General features: G+C 40.6%; 1 protein-coding gene across 1 annotated transcript in view; it reads left to right on the top strand.

Annotated features, from left to right (window-relative positions):
* The window catches only part of LOC123729587 (inactive dipeptidyl peptidase 10-like), a 207426-nt gene that overhangs the window by 109301 nt on the left and 77825 nt on the right, over positions 1–20300 (top strand). Inside the window, exons 8-9 of the mRNA XM_045704877.1 lie at positions 13715–13835; positions 14247–14401. Of these exons, the coding sequence (XP_045560833.1) occupies positions 13715–13835; positions 14247–14401 (276 nt within the window). The remainder of the gene's footprint in view (positions 1–13714; positions 13836–14246; positions 14402–20300) is intronic.

Raw genomic sequence — 20300 nt, 5'->3', positions numbered from 1 at the left:
AACCTCATAGATTGGGACCATCGAGTGCTGAAGTGCATAGTGTGTAGAAATCGTCTGTCCTCGGTTGCATCATTCACTACCAAGTTCCAAACTGCTTCTGGAAACAATGTCAGCACAAGAACTGTTCGTTGGGAGCTTCATAAAATGGGTTTCCATGGCCGAGCAGCCGCACAACAAGCCTGAGATCACCATGCCCAATACCAAGTGTCGGCTGGAGTGGTGTAAAGCTCACCACCATTGGACTCTGGAGCTCTGGAAACGCGTTCTCTGGAGTGATGAATCGAATCACGCCTCACCATCTGGCAGTCTGACGGATGAATTTGGGTTTGGTGAATGCCAGGAGAACGCTACCTGCCCAATGCGCCAACTGTAAAGTTTGGTGGAGGAGGAATAATGGTCTTGGGCTCTTTTTCCTGGTTCGGGCTAGCCCACTTAGTTCCAGTGAAGGGAAATATTAATGCTACAGCATACAATGACGTTCTAATCGATTCTGTGCTTCCAACTTTGTGGCAACAGTTTGGAGAAGGCCCTTTCCTGTTTCAGCATGACAATGCCCCGTGCACAAAGTGAGGTCCATACAGAAATGGTTTGTTGAGATCGGTGTGGAAGACCTTGACTGGCTTGCACAGAACCCTGACCTGAACCCCTTCGAACACCTTTGGGATGAATTGGAACACCGACTGCAAGCCAGGCCTAATCGCCCGACCTCACTAATGCTTGAGGCTGAACGGAAATGAATGGAAGTCCCCGCAGCAATGTTCCAACATCTAGTGGAAAGCCTTCCTAGAAGAAGGCTTTCTGGGAACCAACTTCAGCAAAGAGGGGGACCAACTTCATATTAATGCCCATGATTTTGGAATGAGATCATCGATGAGCCGGTGTCCACATACGTTTGGTCACATAGTGTATGTGTGTGAGTTGTACTCACACACACACACACACAAACACACGTACACCACCAACGTTGCTGTCCCATATATAGAGACATTAAACACTGGACACTTCCTGTTTCTTTCATACCATTTTTCACACTGTATTCATAAACTATTCTTCACATAGCTCAGTCAAATATCTACTACTGTACATTGCATTTTCTTTGTTCACTGCCTATAGGGGAGTGTGGGGTAAGTTGAGCATTTCTTTACATTCAGCATCACTCCGTCAAGGGAAATATAGTATTCTTTCTAACAAAGATATATATATATATATATTTATTTATTTATTTATTTTTTCAGCATGTTATGTATCCATGGAAATAATCAGAACATATGTAATCATTACTGTTTTGAAAACACAGCTTGTCCAAAAAAAGTATTGGGTAAGTTGGGCCGCGTACAAATTTCGGTACTGAATGAAATAATGCCACCATCTTTATTTCCCAAACAAAATGAAACAATCACTTTTGCCTTTTAACCATCTTTATTAACACAGGCTTAAAACACTTTACTTTTTTTATACCTTTAACATGTTGTTACATCATATCCCAGCAATTCCGTCTTAAATCTACACCCACTGTTTCCTTCATTGTTTGCTGTAAAAGATAGCAAACGAATTACATGGACTAACAGGCTAATATTTGTTGAACAAGAAACATAATTAGGATTACAGATCAAAGTGAGAAATGCAGCATGTCCTCATAGGAGCATGTCCACTCTTGTATCTTAGCATCAGTAGCTAGCTAACATTATATCCCAACAACATTATTGCTCAATATAGTTTTGTTCTCAGCCAGATAGCATTATTGAAATTGTATCTGCTTCGTTAGTTGACATTGTAACATTAGCCAGGTTCGCAGCAAGACTGTCCTCAGGGCAGGCCTGGTTGTAGCTAGATATGTTTGAGTCACATAGGGGACAATTGTAGGATTTTAGCTAACCCTAAACCTATTCCTAACCTTAACCTAATTCTCCTAACCTGCTACTTAAGTTCTAACCTGTGCTATAAAAATTAACTTCTGCTAGTCAAAACCAGCAAACCTGCCCTGAGAACAGTCTTGGTTTCCACTAATGCAAAACAGACCCGGGTTAATGTCTCATCTGAGCAACCAAGCTATAGCACAAACTGGCTAGCTAACTTGTTTTACGTTGACAACACCCTCAACATATTTTTTTTGTTCAATAACCTTCTCCACATTCACAACCAAATTCAAGGCAGATTAACTAACAGGCATGACCTCAGATCGGCTACAAACATTCATTTTGTTGCATCAAATCGACATCTCCACCATTGCTAGCTAGCTTGTTAGCTAATCAAAGCAATGCTCAAATTACATACAATAGCATAAAGCCGCGACACTTTCATCAAACTGAAGTTATAGCTATGTCTGTTCTTACCTTGATCGTCTGTATTAGTTACTCTACCCATTATCTAAAATATTGAGTCTCACCCCAAATAATATGTGTCAATGCAATGTCTTTCTGCATTAAGATGGCTGACTGATGTTGCAGCATATTAGCCTGACAATTGTGTAATTCATAAACAACTTAGCTATTGAAATGCAAGCAGCAGGTGATGAGACCAGTTACAGAAAACATTACAATACCAAAACATTTAAAAAAACATAAGTGAAATGTTAAGCCAACCTTACCAACATGAATGTAATACAGTCATCAGTACTATTCATATTAACCTACTGGACCTCCTTAGTACAAGAACATGAAACAAAGATTATTTACTCTATTTTAAATTATGTAATGGTGAATGAATCACAAATTGTTAAACGTGGTAGCTGCAAGCTGTCTGTGTTTGCATCCCTCTCAGTCCAATCAACAGAGACGGCTATACTGGAGGGAGAGGTTATAAGAGAAAAGGGTGGGGGGAATAGGTGGAGGTTGAGATCTCCTGGAAAATTACCCTCCTATAGCTCATCAACCAGCTAGTTATTAGAATCGGGTGCACTAGATTAAGGTTGGAGAAAAGCTACAAGACAGTGACTCTCCAGGACTCTCAGATCATGCTGTATCTTGCGTCGAGTCTGTTGATTCCATTTCGATCTGGTCATCCTCATCGTGGTATTTGTCTTCTGTGTCACACTTTTTCCACAGACCCAGCTAAAACACCTAATTAACCTAATTGCATTCTGAGGACCAGTCACCCATCTCTGTGATAAGACTGTCACCATGATCACCTAAAAAAAATAGTGTAACAATTACTTTGTTTCTCAATGTAAATCAAGGTTGAAAACAATTTTTGTTGTGCTTGCGGTCCATTTGCAGTGCATAATTAATTTATGATTATTAAATGTTTTTTGGGATCCTGGATGCTGATTGGACGAGCAGTGTTCCAAGCCGTACTGTATTGGCCGTCACGCTATGCATGATAACAGTTCCATCTGAATTATCAGTACGCCTTCATAATAATATTCATGTTGCTGTCTAAATCATATATTGTATTTATCTCAACTTGCACATTATTTCCCCTTGTTTCTAGCCTAGCATTTGGTTTGGTAGTGGGGGTTAATATACACCTCACTGTCTGCCTGTCTGACCGCATCTCTGTACCATACATAAAGATTGAACAGTGCCTAGACGAGATTAACTTTCTCTAAGCCATGCAAAATCACACATCGTCATTATCATGGATATATCCAAGCACAGTGCCGTCAGAAAATATTCATACCCCTTGACTTATTCCCCAGCACAAGGTGCACCTGTGTAATGATCATGCTGTTTAAATCACCTTCTTGATATGCCTCACCTGTTAGGTGGATGGATTATCTTGGCAAAGGAGAAATATTCACTAACAGGGATGTAAACAAATGTGTGCTCAATTTGAGAGAAAGAAGCTCTTGGTGCGTACGGAACATTTGTGGGATATTTTATTTCAGTTCATGAAACATGGTACCAACGCTTTATATGTTTTCATCTTGTATGCATGTGTCCTGGAGGACATGCAGTGTGCACCCAATGGTGCGTTCGGCTGCACGTATCACCCTCTGAAACACCTTGTGGTCCACTGTGGTGGAGTTGCCATACCAGGCTGTGATGCAGCTCGACAGTATGCTCTTGATGGTGCTCCTGTAGAACACTGAGGGCCCTCAGGGACAGGGCAGATTTATTTATCATCCTGATGTTTAAGAGTTGCAGTAGTGCCTTCTTCACCAGTGTCCGTGTGGTTTGACTTTTTCAGCTTCTCTGAGATGTGTACACCGAAGAATTTGAAGTTATTGACTGGCTCCACAGAGGCCCCGCTGAGGAAGCACCCTTGTGGGGCTCCTGTGTTGAGAATCAGTGTCGGAAGTAATGTTACCTACCTTCCCCACCTGGGGGCATCCCGTCAGGAAGTCCAGGGCCCAGTTGCAAAGGGAGGAGTTCAGACCCAGGGCCGTGAACTTTAATTAGCTTATAGGGCACTATGGTACTAATGGCAGAGCTGTAGTCTAAACATCATCCTCACATATGCATTCCTTTTGTCCAGGTTGGTAAGGGCAATGCAATGGCAATTGCGTCATCCGTGGATCTGTCAGGGCGGTAGGCGAACTGCAGAGGGTTGAGTGTGTCGGGGAGGGAGGAGGTGATATGGTCTTTGACTAGCCTCTCTAAGCACTTCATGATGACGGAAGTGAGTGCTACTGGTCGGTAATAATTCAGTAGTTACTTTCCCTTTCTTGGGCACAGGGATGATAGTGGACATCTTGAAGCAGGTAGGTATAGCGGCCTGAGTTAGAGATGTAAAATGTCAGAACACAACAGCCAGCTGGTCTGCACAAGCTCTGAGGGAACGACTATTGATGCCGTCTGGGCCGGTAGCCTTGCGAGGGTTTATGTTTGAATGACTAACATACATCCTCAGTGGAGACTGGGGGAGACTGCGTATGTAGTCCACGTTGACTGAATCGGCGTATTCATTTATCTCCAGAGGCGACCCGGAATATATTACAGTCCACGATCAAAACAGTCTTGAGCATGAAATCTTATTGGTCGGTTCAACGTTGTACAGAGCTCACCACCAGAACTTCCTTCTTGAGTATTTGTAGGTTATTTTATTTAACCTTTATATAACTAGGCAAGTCAGGGAAAAAAAGTATTTTTTACAATGACGGCCTACCCCGATCAAACCCTAACGAAGCTGGGCCAATTGTGTGCCGCCCTATGGGACTTCCAATAACGGCCAGTTGTGATACAGCCTTGGATCGAACCAGGGTCTATAGTGACACCTCTAGCACTGAGATGCAGTGCCTTAGACCGCTGCACCACTTGGGAGAAGCAAGATGGAGTCATGGTTGGATTTGTCAAAAGCAGGATGGGAGAAGACCTTATACCCATATTGAAAAGGCGTTTAGCAGTTGTCAAGAGTAGAATTTCCGCGAGTTAGACAGTCTGTGTTAATAATTCGGAAGCACGGTCCTCAAATTACTTTTAAAGTCCCCCGCAACAATGAACGTTGCTTCCGGAAATGTGGTCTCCAGTTTGTTCAGGGTCCAATGAAGAGCTTTGAGAGCATTTTTGGTGTCGGCTTGGGGCGTCACCAAAAATGGTGGCTACTGTGTGCCATGTTATCTGATGGGACCAGCTACAATTTAGCGTTGTCACAAGCTAGTAAATTGATGATTTTAATTAGTCGATATGCATTTTGAGCTGGAGAAAATGTAAATGGTTGCTTTTGTTTGCAAGTATGTCTCCAATATATTTTATTCTGTGTTTTGCCAACCAAATGCGTTGCTTTGACTCTCATTTTCAATCACACCTATGTAACGTTATTATGTAGAAATCATTCAGACCCCCTTTGCTCAAATGTGAATGATTGAAGGTTTTTTTTTGACATGAGAGAACGTGTAAACAAAAGCCGTAAAAGGAACCAATTATCATGGAAGAAAAAAAAGAAACAGTACAATTAATCAAGCCATTGCTCTAAGACATGTTGTTTTGAGTAATTCAATCCACCGAAAGAGTAAGCATGGTGTTGCGGATATTCTGAAGTAAATCCCCAGTCCACTATCAAACTCACTATCACAGTGAAAAAGTGCCCCTCCAAAATAGCTGCCAAGTCACCTGATGGGTCATGTGGTCACCATCTGACCATATTAAGATGGCCGCCATACCAGTGGAGGCTGCTGAGGGGAGGATGGCTCTTAATAATGGCTGGAATGATTGTATTCAATTTGCTCTATTCCAGCCATTATGAGCCGTTCTCCCCTCAGCAGCCTCCACTACGCCATACCCACACCAAACAATTAACTGAACAGCAGCCATCTGAGGACCAGTAGTGTGTGTCATTGACCTTGATTTGTTTTATAGTTTCTGATTTATCAGATTATGTAAATGAACTTTAATTTTCACACTGTAAATCAAATGTTATTTGTCACATGCACCGAACAGGTGTAGACTTTACAGTGAAACGCATATTTACAAGTCCCTAACCAACAATGCAGTTAAGATGAACACCTAAAAAAAATAAGAAATAAAGTAACAAATAATTCAAGAGCAGCAGTAAAATAACAGTGAGGCTATATACAGGGGTACTTGTACAGAGTCAATGTGCGGGGCACTGGTTAGTCAAGGTGATACAGTTGAAGTTGGAAGTTTACATACACTTAGGTTGGAGTCATTAAAACTCGTTTTTCAACCACACCACAAATTTCTTGTCAACAAACTATAGTTTTGGCAAGTCGGTTAGGACATCTACTTTGTGCATGACAAGTAATTTTTCCAACAATTGTTTACAAACAGATTATTTCACTTCTAATTAATTGTATGACAATTCCAGTGGGTCAGAAGTTTACATACACTAAGTTGACTGTGCCTTTAAACAGCTTGGAAAATTCCAGAAAATGATGTCGTGGCTTTAGAAGCTTCTGATTGGCTAATTTACATAATTTGAGTCAATTGGAGGTGTACCTGTGGATGTATTTCAAGGCCTACCTTTAAGCTCAGTGCCTCTTTGCTTTATCATCAAGGGGAAAATCAAAAGAAATCAGCCAAGACCTCAGAAAAAAAAATTGTAGACCACAAGTCTGGTTCATCCTTGGGAGCAATTTCCAAACGCCTGAAGGTACCACATTCATCTGTACAAACAATAGTACACAAGTATAAACACCATGGGACCATGCAGCCATCATACCGCTCAGGAAGGAGAGGCGTTCTGTCTTCTAGAGACTAACGTACTTTGGTGCTAAAAGTGCAAATCAATCCCAGAACATCAGCAAAGGACCTTGTGAAGATGCTGGAAGAAACAAGTACAAAGTATCTATATCCACAGTAAAACGAGTCCTATATCGACATAACTTGAAAGGCCGCTCAGCAAGGAAGAAGCCACTGCTCCAAAACTGCCATAAAAAAGCCAGACAACGGTTTGCAACTGCACATGGGGACAAAGATTGTACTTTTTGGAGAAATGTCCTCTGGCCTGATAAAACACAAATAGAACTGTTTGGCCATAATGACCATCGTTATGTTTGTAGGGAAAAGGGGGGATGCTTGCAAGCCGAAGAACACCATCCCAACCGTGAAGCACGGGAGTGGCAGCATCATGTTGTGGGGGTGGTTTGCTGCAGGAGGGACTGGTGCACTTCACAAAATAGATGGCATAATGAGGTAGAAAAATGATGTGTATATATTGAAGCAACATCTCCAGACATCAGTCAGGAAGTTAAAGCCTGGTCGCAAATGGGTCTTCCAAATGGACAATGACCCCAAGCATACTTCCAAAGTTGTGGCAAAATGGCTTAAGGACAACAAAGTCAAGGTATTGGAGTTGACATTACAAAGCCCGGACCTCAATCCTATAGAAAATGTGTGTGCAGAACTGAAAATGTGTGTACGAGCAAGGAGGCCTACAAACCTGATTCAGTTACACCAGCTCTGTCAGGAGGAATGGGCCAGAATTCACCCAAGTTATTGTGGGAAGCTTGTGGAAGGCTACCCGAAACGTTTGACCCAAGTTAAACAATTTAAAGGCAATGTTACCAAATACTAATTGAGTGTTTGTAAACTTCTGACCAACTGGGATTTTGATGAAAGAAATAAAAGCTGAAATCATTCTCTCTACTATTATTCAGACATTTCACATTCTTAAAATAAAGTGGTGATCCTAACTGACCGAAGACAGGGAATTTTTATTGGGATTAAATGTCAGGAATTGTGAAAAACTGAGTTTAAATGTATTTGGCTCAGGCGTATGTAAACTTCTGACTTCAACTGTACATTGTTTCTTATGCTACACAAAGATAGTAAACATACATTTTTCTAAACTAATTCAATCTGTAAGTGGTTGGATTTACTGTATAGCAACCGTTGTGTGAGAGTTGTTCCATTTTACATTGTGTACGTAGTTTCCATGAACTGTATTTTCTTCCCTACTATTGCAGGCATTCTAAATGCAAGCTGTGGGTGACGTAACATTTCTGGATATCTTCCTTTAAGTTGGATCCAACAGATTGGAAATCACATTTCAAACCACCATAAAGTGACACATTAAGAAATATTCAAATAAGGCTTTTTCACCCTTATAACTCAAAGTAACCCAAAATAGAAATGTACTCGGCTGGAGTTGATTGTTAATTCTAAACAATACACACACACACACACACACACACACACACACACGTGTAAAATGGCACGGGAGTCAATTAAAAGACACTGAAAATAGTCAAATGGCAATTGGAGTTACACTGCCTTCAGAAAGTATTCATACTCGTTGACTTACTCCACATTTTGTTACAGCTTGAATTAAAAATGTATTACATTTCTCACCCATCTACATAAAATTCCCGATAATGAAAAAGTGAAAATACTTTAGAAATGTTTGCTAATTTATTGAAAATTAAATACAGAAATCTAATATACATAAGTATTCACAACCCTGATTCAATAGTTTGTAGAACCACCTTTGGCAGCGATCACAGCTGAGCTTTCCACACCTTGATTGTGCAACATTTGCCCATTATTCTGTAAGAAATTCAAGGTCTATCAAGTTGGTAGTTGCTAGACAACCATTTTCACCATAGATTTTCAAGTTGATTTAAGTCTTGGCCACTCTGGAACATTCATTGTATTCTTGGTAAGCAACTCCCGTGAAGATTTGGCCTTGTGTTTTAGGATTTTGCCTGGGCTTAGCTCCATTCGGTTTCTTTTTTATCCTGAAAAACTCCCCAATCCTTAACAATTACAAGCATACCATAACATGATGCAGCCCACATTATACTTGAAAATATGGGGAGTGGTACTATGGTGTATTCACTAATGTATTGGATTTGCCCCAAACATAACTCTTTGTATTTAGAACAAAAAGTGAATTGCTTTGCAGTATTACTTTAGTGCCTTTTTGCAAACAGAATGCATGATTTGGAATATTTTTTTCTGTACAACGTTCCTTCTTTTCATTCTGTCAATTAGGTTAGTATTGTGGAGTAACTACAATGTTGTTGATCCATGCTCAGTTTTCTCCTATCACTGCCATTAAACTCTAAATGTTTTAAAGTCCCCATTGGACTCCCTGAGTGGTTTCCTTCCTCTCCGGCAACTGAGTTAGGAAGGACGCCTGTATCTTTGTAGTGACTAGGTGTATTGATACACCATCACAAGTGTAATTAATAACTTCAACATGTTCGAAGGGATATTCAATGTCATTTATTTTTACCCATCTACAAATAGGTGCCATTTTTTGCGAGGCATTGGAAAACCTTCCTGGTCTTTGTGGTTGAATCTGTTTGAAGTTCACTGCTCGACTTTGGGACCTTACTACCTTGTCCCAGACCTGCTGTTTTCAACTCTCTAGAGACAGCAGGAGCAGTAGAGATACTCTGAATGATCAGCTATGAAAAGCCAATTGACATTTACTCCTGAGGTGCTGACCTGTTGCACCCTCTACAATCACTGTGATTATTATTATTTGACCCTGCTGGTCATCTATGAACATCTTGGCCATGTTCTGTTATAATCTCCACCCGGCACAGCCAGAAGAGGACTGGCCACCCCTCAGCCTGGTTCCTCTAGGGTTCTTCCTAGGTTCTGGCCTTTCTAGGGAGTTTTTCCTAGCCACCGTGCTTCTACACCTGCATTGCTAGCTGTTTGGGGTTTTAGGCTGGGTTTCTGTACAGCACTTTGACATCAGCTGATGTAAGAAGGGCTTTATAAATGCATTCGAATACATTTGATTGTGTGGGGTACAGAGATGAGGTAGTCCAAAAAATAAAAATGCTAATTATTATTACTTGTTTAGCACATTTTTACTCCTGAACTTATTTAGGCTTGTCATAATTCAATACGTTTCAGCTTTTCATTTTTAATTCATTTGTAAACATTTAGAAAAACACGATACCACTTTGACATTATAGGGTATTGTGTGTAGGCAGGCCAGTGACAAAACAAATCTAAATGTACTCCTTTTTAACCTGTTTGGGCTAGGGGGCAGTATTGAGAATTTTGGAAAAAATATGTGCCCATTTTTAACTGCCTCCTACACCAACTCAGAAGCTAGAATATGCATATTATTGTTCAGGTTTGGATAGAAAACAACATAAAGTTTCTAAAACTGTTTGAATGGTGTCTGTGAGTATAACAGAACTCCTATGGCAGGCAAAAACCTGACAAGGTTTCATGCAGGAAGTGCCCTGTTTGACAAGGAGTCGTGCGTCTTGCATCTGTTTATTGAAGAGTAAGGATCTTAGCTGTAACGTGACAATTCCCAGGGCTCCAATAGGCTCTCAGAAGGCGGGAAAATCCTGAAGGTTGATGAGGCAGCCTCAGGCTGAAACAGATTATCGCCTTATTCAAGTGTCCCATTAGGTGACAATGGAATGAGGCGCGTGCGCGATTAGCCCCCATGGAGTATTTTAATTCGGCTGTTTAGTTTATTGCAGATTCCCGGTCGGAATATTATCGCTTTTCTACGAGATAAATGGCATAAAAATTGGTTTTAAAAAGCGGTTGACATGCTTCGAAGTACGGTAATGGAATATTTAGACATTTTTTGTCACGCCATGCGCCATGAGCGCGACCGTGGATTACCATTCTGATAGTGTCTAGAACGCACGAACAAAACGCCGCTATTCGGATATAACGATGGATTATTTTGGACCAAACCTACATTTGTTATTGAAGTAGAAGTCCTGGGACTGCATTCTGACGAAGAACAAGAAAGGTAAGAACATTTTTCTTATAGGAAATGTGATTATGGTGAAGGCTAATCTTGCCGGGTGTCTAAATAGCTAGCCGTGATGGCTGGGCTATGTACTTAGAATATTGCAAAATGTGCTTCATCCGAAAAGCTATTTTAAAATCGGACATATCGAGTGCATAGAGGAGTAATGTATCTATAATTCTTAAAATAATTGTTATGCTTTTTGTGAACGTTTATCGTGAGTAATTTAGCAAACTGTTAGTAAATTCCCGGAAGTTTGCGGGGGTATGCTTTTTCTGAACGTCACATGCTAATGTAAAAAGCTGTTTTTTGATATAAATATGAACTTGATTGAACAGACATGCATGTATTGTATAACATAATGTCCTAGGTGTGTCATCTGATGAAGATCATAAAAGGTTAGTGCTGCATTTAGCTGTGGTTTGGGTTTTTGGTGACATTATATGCTAGCTTGAAAAATGGGTGTCTGATTATTTCTGGCTGGGCACTCTCCTGACATAATCTAATGTTTTGCGTTCGTTGTAAAGCCTTTTTGAAATCGGACAGTGTGGTTAGATAAACGAGAGTCTTGTCTTTAAATAGCTGTAAAATAGTCATATGTTTGAGAACTTGAAGTAATAGTATTTCAAACGATTCAAAAATCGCGCCACTGGATAAGACTGGCTGTTACGTAGGTGGGACGAATTCGTCCCGCCTAGCCCATAGAGGTTAACCTGTTAGGGCTAGGGGGCAGTATTTGCACGGCTGGATAAAAAAATGTACCGATTTAATCTGGTTACTAATCCTACCCAGTAACTAGAATATGCATATACTTATTATATATGGATAGAAAACACCCTAAAGTTTCTAAAACTGTTTGAATGGTGTCTGTGAGTATAACAGAACTCATTTGGCAGGCAAAACCCTGAGACAGATTCTGACAGGAAGTGGATACCTGATGTGTTGTATTACCTTTAAACCTATGCCATTGAAAAACACAGGGGCTGAGGAATATTTTGGCACTTCCTATTGCTTCCACTAGATGTCACCAGCCTTTACAAAGTGTTTTGTGTCTTCTGGAGGGAGATCTGACCGAACAAGAGCCATGGAACGATGATGGCCCATTAGACACCTGGCGCGCTAGGTCATGCTGGGTACCCTCGTTCCAATACGTTTTAAAAGATTTTGCATTCGTCCGCCTTGAATTTTATTCATGTTCTGGTTAAAAAAGGCCCTAATGATTTATGCTATACAACGTTTGACATGTTTGAACGAACGTAAATATATTTTTTCCCCTCGTTCATGAAGTGAAGTCCGGCGGGCTTAGATCATGTGCTAACAAGACGGAGATTTTTGGACATAAATGATGAGCTTTTTTGAACAAAACTACATTCGTTATGGACCTGTGATACCTGGAAGTGACATCTGATGAAGAGAATCAAAGGTAATGGATTATTTACATAGTATTTTCGATTTTAGATCTCCCCAACATGGCGGCTAGTGTGTATCGCAACGCGTATTTTTCTGGGCGCAGTGCTCAGATTATTGCAAAGTGTGATTTCCCAGTAAGGTTATTTTTAAATCTGGCAAGTTGATTGCGTTCAAGAGATGTAAATCTATAATTCTTTAAATGACAATATAATATTTTACCAATGTTTTCTAATTTTAATTATTTAATTTGTGGTGCTGACTTGAATGCCGGTTATTGGAGGGAAACGATTTCCTGAACATCAACGCCACAGTAAAATGCTGTTTTTGGATATAAATATGAACTTGATAGAACTAAAAATGCATGCATTGTCTAACATAATGTCCTAGGAGTGTCATCTGTTGGAGATTGTAAAAGGTTAGTGCATAATCTTAGCTGATTTTATGGTTTTGGTGACGCCTGTCTTTGAATTGGCACAACATTACACACAACTCTTGTAAATGTACTGTCCTAACATACTCTAAATTTATGCTTTCGCCGTAAAACCTTTTTGAAATCGGAAAACGTGGTTAGATTAAGGAGATGTTTATCTTTCAAAGGGTGTAAAATAGTTGTATGTTTGAAAAATTGGAATTTTGACATTTGGATTCAAATTTGCCGCTCTTGAAATGCACCTGCTGTTGATGGAGTGCACCACGGGTGGGACGCTTGCGTCCCACCTAGCCCATAGAGGTTAAATGCAGGCTGTAACAACAAAATGTGGAAAAAGTCAAGGGGTGTGAATACTTTCTGAAGGTACTGTACATTTAAGTAAAACTCTGCGAGTTGGATATTTACTCCATTTAGTGTAGTTTTAACTCCAAAAATAACACCATGACCAGAGTAGTTAACACAAAATGGTAATGGGACATTTAAAACCTCAAAATAGTGTTCAATTTGACTGCATAAGAGTTGAATTTACTCTTGCGATTTGACTGTGTAGACAAGTAATTAACCGTATGATAACATCTTTTTCTACTTTCTGCAGTATTTATACCTGGCCCCCATGTAATCAGTTATCTAGAAAAGCCCTGCAGCGGTGTGTGTGTTATACACAAACGCCTCCACACAAAGGTGTTATAGTGATGAGCAATGCTCTTATTATGAATCAGGAACCTAAACGAAATTTAGGTGCCGGTAGTAGATTTGATATCTGCCTATTAGTGAACCATCTGTCTTCCTCCTCAGGTGTATGTCTTTGAAAATAACATTTACTACCAGACGGATGTCAAAAGAAGCTCTTGGAGACTGACGTCCTCGGGACAAGAAGGAGTGGTCTTTAATGGGATCGCTGATTGGTTATATGAAGGTAAGACGGCCACTGTTCTGATAATTATGGTCAACAATGGTTAAGAATGTCCATAAATGACAATATATGCGCAATCCACTACTCTGAAATGGCTTCCTTTTTGTCCTGAGTCTTGTCTTTTGTAACCACGGATAGTAAAAGGAATTCATGGGTGTCAAGCATAGAACAGGATTCATACACACAATCGTCAAAGATAGTATTTTTAGAGCAGTTAGTCTTTGTTACGTTGACAGATAGGTTGTTATTCTGGCACCACCCGGCCAGGTCTCTGACCTCCTCCCTATAGGCTGTCTTGCCATTGTCGGTGATCAGGCCTACCACTGTTGTGTCATCTGCAATATTGGCAGAGTTAGAGTAAATTTACCACTTGGTATAAACTGGTTAAAAAAAAATCATTTTATTGTTTTACAGAGGAAGTGCTGCACTCTCAAGTGGCTCATTGGTGGTCTCCTGACGGGTCCCGACTAGCCTACCTCACCCTTAACAACACCCTGGTACTCAACATGATCCTGCCTCGCTTCACTGGCTCCCTCTACCCCAAGGGCCAACAGTACCCTTACCCCAAGGTAAGAGTTTAGCCAACAATACACTTTTAACCCTAGGTAAGAGTTGGGCCAACAGTGCCCTTACCCCAATATAAGTTAGTCTAACATGGTCTAATCAGTATTGGGTCTAACAGGGGATACCTAGTCAGTTGCATAACTGAATACATTCAACTGAAATGTTTCTTCCGCATTTAACCCAACTGCTCTGAATCAGACAGGTGGGTCGCCTTAGATGTCCACGTCATCGGCGCCCAGGGAGCAGTTGTTGGTTAATTTCCTTTCCTTGCTCAAGGGCAGAAGTGCATTTTTTCCCACCTTGCCGGCTCAGGGAATCGAACCGGCGACCTTTCAGTTACTGGCCCAACACTCAACCACTAGGCTACCTAAATGATCGATCCCTGCATTATCTTTACTCCAGTGTAGTGTTCAAGCAATACTACCACTTCAAGGATGTATAGCATGTAAGGACACAAACAGCTGTCCATAGAGGGTCCTACTGTTGTACCGAGAAACAGGATGCACACAGCTATTAGCACTGACTGTGAAATTCAAATTCTGTTGATGAGAACATCCCCTAGAGCAGCCTTGTACCCAAAGCCCTCTCCTGGCTACAACCAAACTCTTTCAGGGGGCATAAAGTAGAAATAGCTTCATATCACAGGTGCAATTAATAATTCAACCTGCACAGGGCTTTTGGGGTTTAGCTTTTTCATCCTGGTTAAATCTTTTATTGTTTTATTCATAGACGCGGGCGGGCTTCCTTTGAAGAGAACGGCAATGGTGGTTGTAGAGATCTGTAGCGTGATGGGCGGGAATGCTGTGATATGCCATGGTAAGGGGAGGTAATGCTCTCCCATCCTCTGATCTAAAGGGTTGGAGTGGAGCTAACCCTCGGAGAGGCGAGGGAGTGGTGGGGTAGCCGAATGTTCGCCTCGCCTAGACCAAGAATGAGAGTCAGAGGTTTGTAGGAGGTCATCTTATTAATAAACCACATCAAGTTCTGATCGCACGCGACACACAATGAGAATCTTGCCCATACCCGCATGAGAGGCAGGCTAATAGAGGGAGTTGACGAAAAAGCTAATGAATTGCCTTCACCCTTTTTTCTCAGAATAAGAGTTGGTGTACTGTATTTTGCCTGTGATATGCCATTCTACTGCATCTGTTCTTGTAGTTCTCATCTGTGATCTAATACGAAGCAACCAACCATCAATATAACAGTGCCATCCAGAGACCCGATTATGCCAAAAAGGTCATGGTAGAGCAGGTCTATAACGGGTTTGGGATCTGTGGTACGGGACTCATCTAGCCATGTTAGACTAATGAACTGTATGTTTTAAAGGGGAGGCCTGAGCTCAGCTGGGAGAAAGCAATAGCCTAGTTACGATGGGCCTCGAGAGCTGCTGCTCAACACAGCTCTTCCGACTGGGCACACCATGTCATTTCAACATGGAAATGCGTTTATATTTGGTTGAGACGTCATTCAATGACATTTAAACCTTTGTTCACCCACTCAAAAAGACAGCCAACAGTAATTTCTTAATTTCGGAACAGAGTTTGAAAACTGTACTTGACTATTAAATTACAGTACATTTAAATATTGGATTGAGAACACATTGATCTGATTTGACCAAAACACACCATGAATTCAACACACCATTCCATGAAGTGTGAGACGTTTAAAAGTAGTTGCCATTTTGTGACGTAAGCTTCTTTACATTAAAAGGATGAGCCTGAGCTAAGAATAGGAAAACAAAATGTATCAACAAGGACCTTTCTGATGTTGCACACTCTTGAAAAGCACCCTGATACTGTATGTAGAATAGAATTCTACTCATGGTGCAAAAATGTATCTTCCAGACTTAGGGTCTATACTCATCTTAGCTGTTGTCATTCTGTGCAACACAATTAGAGCAGTAACTTGGAACAGAATTGTGTAAACCTTTGTCCATGTCAAAACTGTTATGCATTTCTTTATTATTCAAAAACAGTTTAAATAAATGTATTGCGCCACAAAATAGATGTACAAGCCCAAATTTATAAAAAGCCTAAAATATTTCTGGCACAAGCTTCTTGAAACACAAATTGGATGTACAATAAACCCCAAAAAAAAGGCACTGTCGGAACGGGCTTTGCTGATTTTAACTTGAACTCTTTCATCTCCTTACTCATTGGCCCTCCCACTGCCTCCCTTGCAGTCAGGTGCATATTTCAGGCAGGTTGACATTGCCTGTAGCATTTCTGCCTCTGTAGCCTTTGATTTGCCAAGACTCAGACCTGCTGTAAAAGGGGAAAACAAATACTTTGTCATGATTTGGACTCCACTGCAGGGGCATAGGCGGGCCCAATCAGATATATTTTATGCTCTTGTCAGTGTTCCAAAACGGGACATTATTTGCCTTTTTACCCAAATATGCAAACACCATCAGATTCATAGCAATCTGTGCACTGTGTTAGTCAGATTTGATGAAATATAACAGAACAGATGACTTGGAATGACATTCAGTCTCACGGGATAGGCTGCCAAAAAGAACTAACGGAAAGCCACACCCCAATTAAGCCGCAAATCACTGCATTGAGGCATGTGCCACTGTGCTTTTATAGCTGTATGCACCATGCCACTGCCTATTTCATTTAACAAACAAGACCGCTCATAATCCAGTGCCTTTATCAGAGTTAACTAGGGCGATATGGCCGAGTCACGATATACGGTGCCTTCATAAAGTATTCATACCCTTTGACTTATTCCACATTTTGTTGTTACAGCCTGAATTAAAAACACACTGAACAAAAATATAAAACGCAACATGTAGGTTCCATGTTTCATGGAATCTTTCATTAAAAAATCCCACACATTTTCCATATGCACAAAAAGCTGATTTCTCTCAAATTTGGAGCACAAATTTGATAACATCCTTATTAGTGAGCATTTCTCCTTTTGCCAATATAATCAATCCACCTGACAGGTGTGGCATATCAAAAAGCTGATTGCACAGCATGATCGTTACACAGGTGCACCTTGTGCAGGGACAAAAAAGGCCACTCTAAAATGTGCAGTTTTGTCACAACACAAAGCCACAGATTTCTCAAGTTTTGAGGGAGCGTGAAATTGGCATGCTGACTGCAGGAATGCTCACCAGAGCTGTTGCCATAGATTTAAATGTTAATTTCTCTACCATAAGGTGCCTCAAAGGTTGTTTTAGAGAATTTGTAACCAACCATCTCAATCTTATGTAGCAACATTTGAAATTGTGTTTCTTTTACATTGGATAAAAGGAGAGACAATGGTACATCATACACTGCAGTTGAGGAACAATGGGAAAGTAATTCTGCTTTGAAAGTTGAGAAACTTTCAGAAATTGCCCCTTCAATGTTTTGGTACATCTACTGGAGAGCTCATTTGTCTACACACATTCAGCATTGTTCACACCCTCTTAAGCCTTAGTCCCACCATTTTTTTTAAGGATTCACATGTGAGGCCATGTGCTAAAAACAGTGAGTAGTGTACCAGATTACTGTCTCTGGTAAACGCACACACACTATATCAAATAAAATGTACATTTATTTGTCACAGGATACAGAAGGTGTAAACGGTACAGTGAAATGGTTACTTGCATAGTAGCAATATCAAAAACAAAGTGTCCAGAAAAATATTGTATAAATATTTTATAATTATGATGCTTACCTGGCACACTTGTCTAAATTCATGGGTCATGTGAAGGAACTGCAATAACCACCCCCCCAGCCACATCAAACTAGGTAGATGGGTCACTATTCTCTAGACATGTAAACATGAAATACAACAGATGGCCGTAATCAACCCCAGACACACCTGGCTTACTTGATGGGTCATGCAATCATCTAGCGAAGTGGAGTCTTTTGTTTAGACATGTAGCTAGCTAAAAAAAATTAACCCGCATAATCCCAATTTATACTGCTACCAATACAGATAGTCATAACTGTAGAATCTGCAGGTAGCTAAAAAGCTAACCAACTAGGTTCAATGTTAGCTAGCAAAAATTAGGCTATAACTAGCAATGCAAATGGTTTTCTGATTTGAATATTACTACACAGATCATACACGTAATGTTAGCTAGCGAGCTAACATTCACTAGCTAGCTAACAGCACGCTTTATCTTGCAATTTAAACGACTTTCTGACAAAAGTAGAACCATATAATATCTGAATGTAGCTAGACTCTTACCTGTATACATGGATGAACGCTTCATGGCAGACCGGAACCAGTTACAGTAACTGTGTTTTCTTTGTAGCTACATCTTATTTGGCCAGCGCCGTTGTGTCAAGTCACTCCAGTTCACACTGATCGTAGTGTGTGCAGAAAGTAGCCCATCACTTTTTCCAACTGATCTGTCGATAGCGGCTGCTAAATTTAAGGCATCAATGTAGAGAAAAGTAGCAAACTCAGTTACAAACTCAGTTACACTCAGTAGTGTAACTCAGTATAATCTTTGGAATTGTTGCATTTATATTTTTGTTCATTATAGATTTAACATTTCTCACCCATTTACACACAATACCCCATAATGACAGAGTTCTTAGACATGTTTGCACATTTATTCAAGAAACGAAATACAGCTCATTTCCATAAGTTTTCACACCCCGAGTCAATACCTTTTGATGGCAATTACAGCTGTGAGTCTTTTTGGATAAATCTAAAAGCTTTCCACACCTGTATTGTACAATATTTGCCCATTCTTTTTAAATTCTTCAAGCTTTGTTAAGTTGATTGTTGGTCATTGCTAGACAGCCATTTAAGTCCATTGAAAAAAAAAATTAGGAGGTAGATCAGCTTTAATTTTGGAGATAGATTATGGCTTCTATCAATGTAAATGTCTGCATCATTTCCAATATTATTATTTTAAATTTATATTATTTAACCTTACCACCCCTCCCCTAATTGGAGTAAACTAGTGGACAACAATACTTAGGCTTCCACTTTCAGCTTATACGTACATACATCTCACTGACAGTATATTTTACATTAGTTATATTCTGTTTGTTTCTAGTCCCAGCCTTCAGCTACTCTCAACCCCTCCCATCTACAGTGAGGGAAAAAAGTATTTGATCCCCGGCTGATTTTGTACGTTTGCCCACTGACAAAGAAATGACCAGTCTATAATTTTAATGGTAGATTTATTTGAACAGTGAGAGACAGAATAACAACAAAAAAATCCAGAAAAACACGTCAAAAATGTTATAAATTGATTTGCATTTTAATGAGGGAAATAAGGATTTGACCCCTCTGCAAAACATGACTTAGTACTTGGTGGCAAAACCCTTGTTGGCAATCACAGAGGTCAGAGGTTTCTTGTAGTTGGCCACCAGGTTTGCACACATCTCAGGAGGGATTTTGTCCCACTCCTCTTTGCAGATCTTCTCCAAGTCATTAAGGTTTCGAGGCTGACGTTTGGCAACTCGAACCTTCAGCTCCCACCACAGATTTTCTATGGGATTAAGGTCTGGAGACTTGCTAGGCCACTCCAGGACTTTAATGTGATTCTTCTTGAGCCACTCCTTTGTTGCCTTGGCCGTGTGTTTTGGGTCATTGTCATGCTGGAATACCCATCCACGACCCATTTTCAATGCCCTGGCTGAGGGAAGGAGGTTTTCACCCAAGATTTGACGGTACATGGCCCCGTCCATGGTCCCTTTGCGGTGAAGTTGTCCTGTCCCCTTAGCAGAAAAACACCCCCAAAGCATAATGTTTCCATCTCCATGTTTGACGGTGGCATGGTGTTCTTGGGGTCATAGGCAGCATTCCTCCTCCTCCAAACACGGCGAGTTGAGTTGATGCCAAAGAGGTCCATTTTGGTCTCATCTGACCACACTTTCACCCAGTTGTCCTCTGAATCATTCAAATGTTCATTGGCAAACTTCAGACGGGCATGTATATGTGCTT

The sequence above is a fragment of the Salmo salar genome, chromosome ssa21, assembly GCF_905237065.1.
Source record: "Salmo salar chromosome ssa21, Ssal_v3.1, whole genome shotgun sequence".
Lineage (NCBI taxonomy): Eukaryota > Metazoa > Chordata > Actinopteri > Salmoniformes > Salmonidae > Salmo > Salmo salar.
This window is presented reverse-complemented; position numbering and strand designations above follow the sequence as displayed.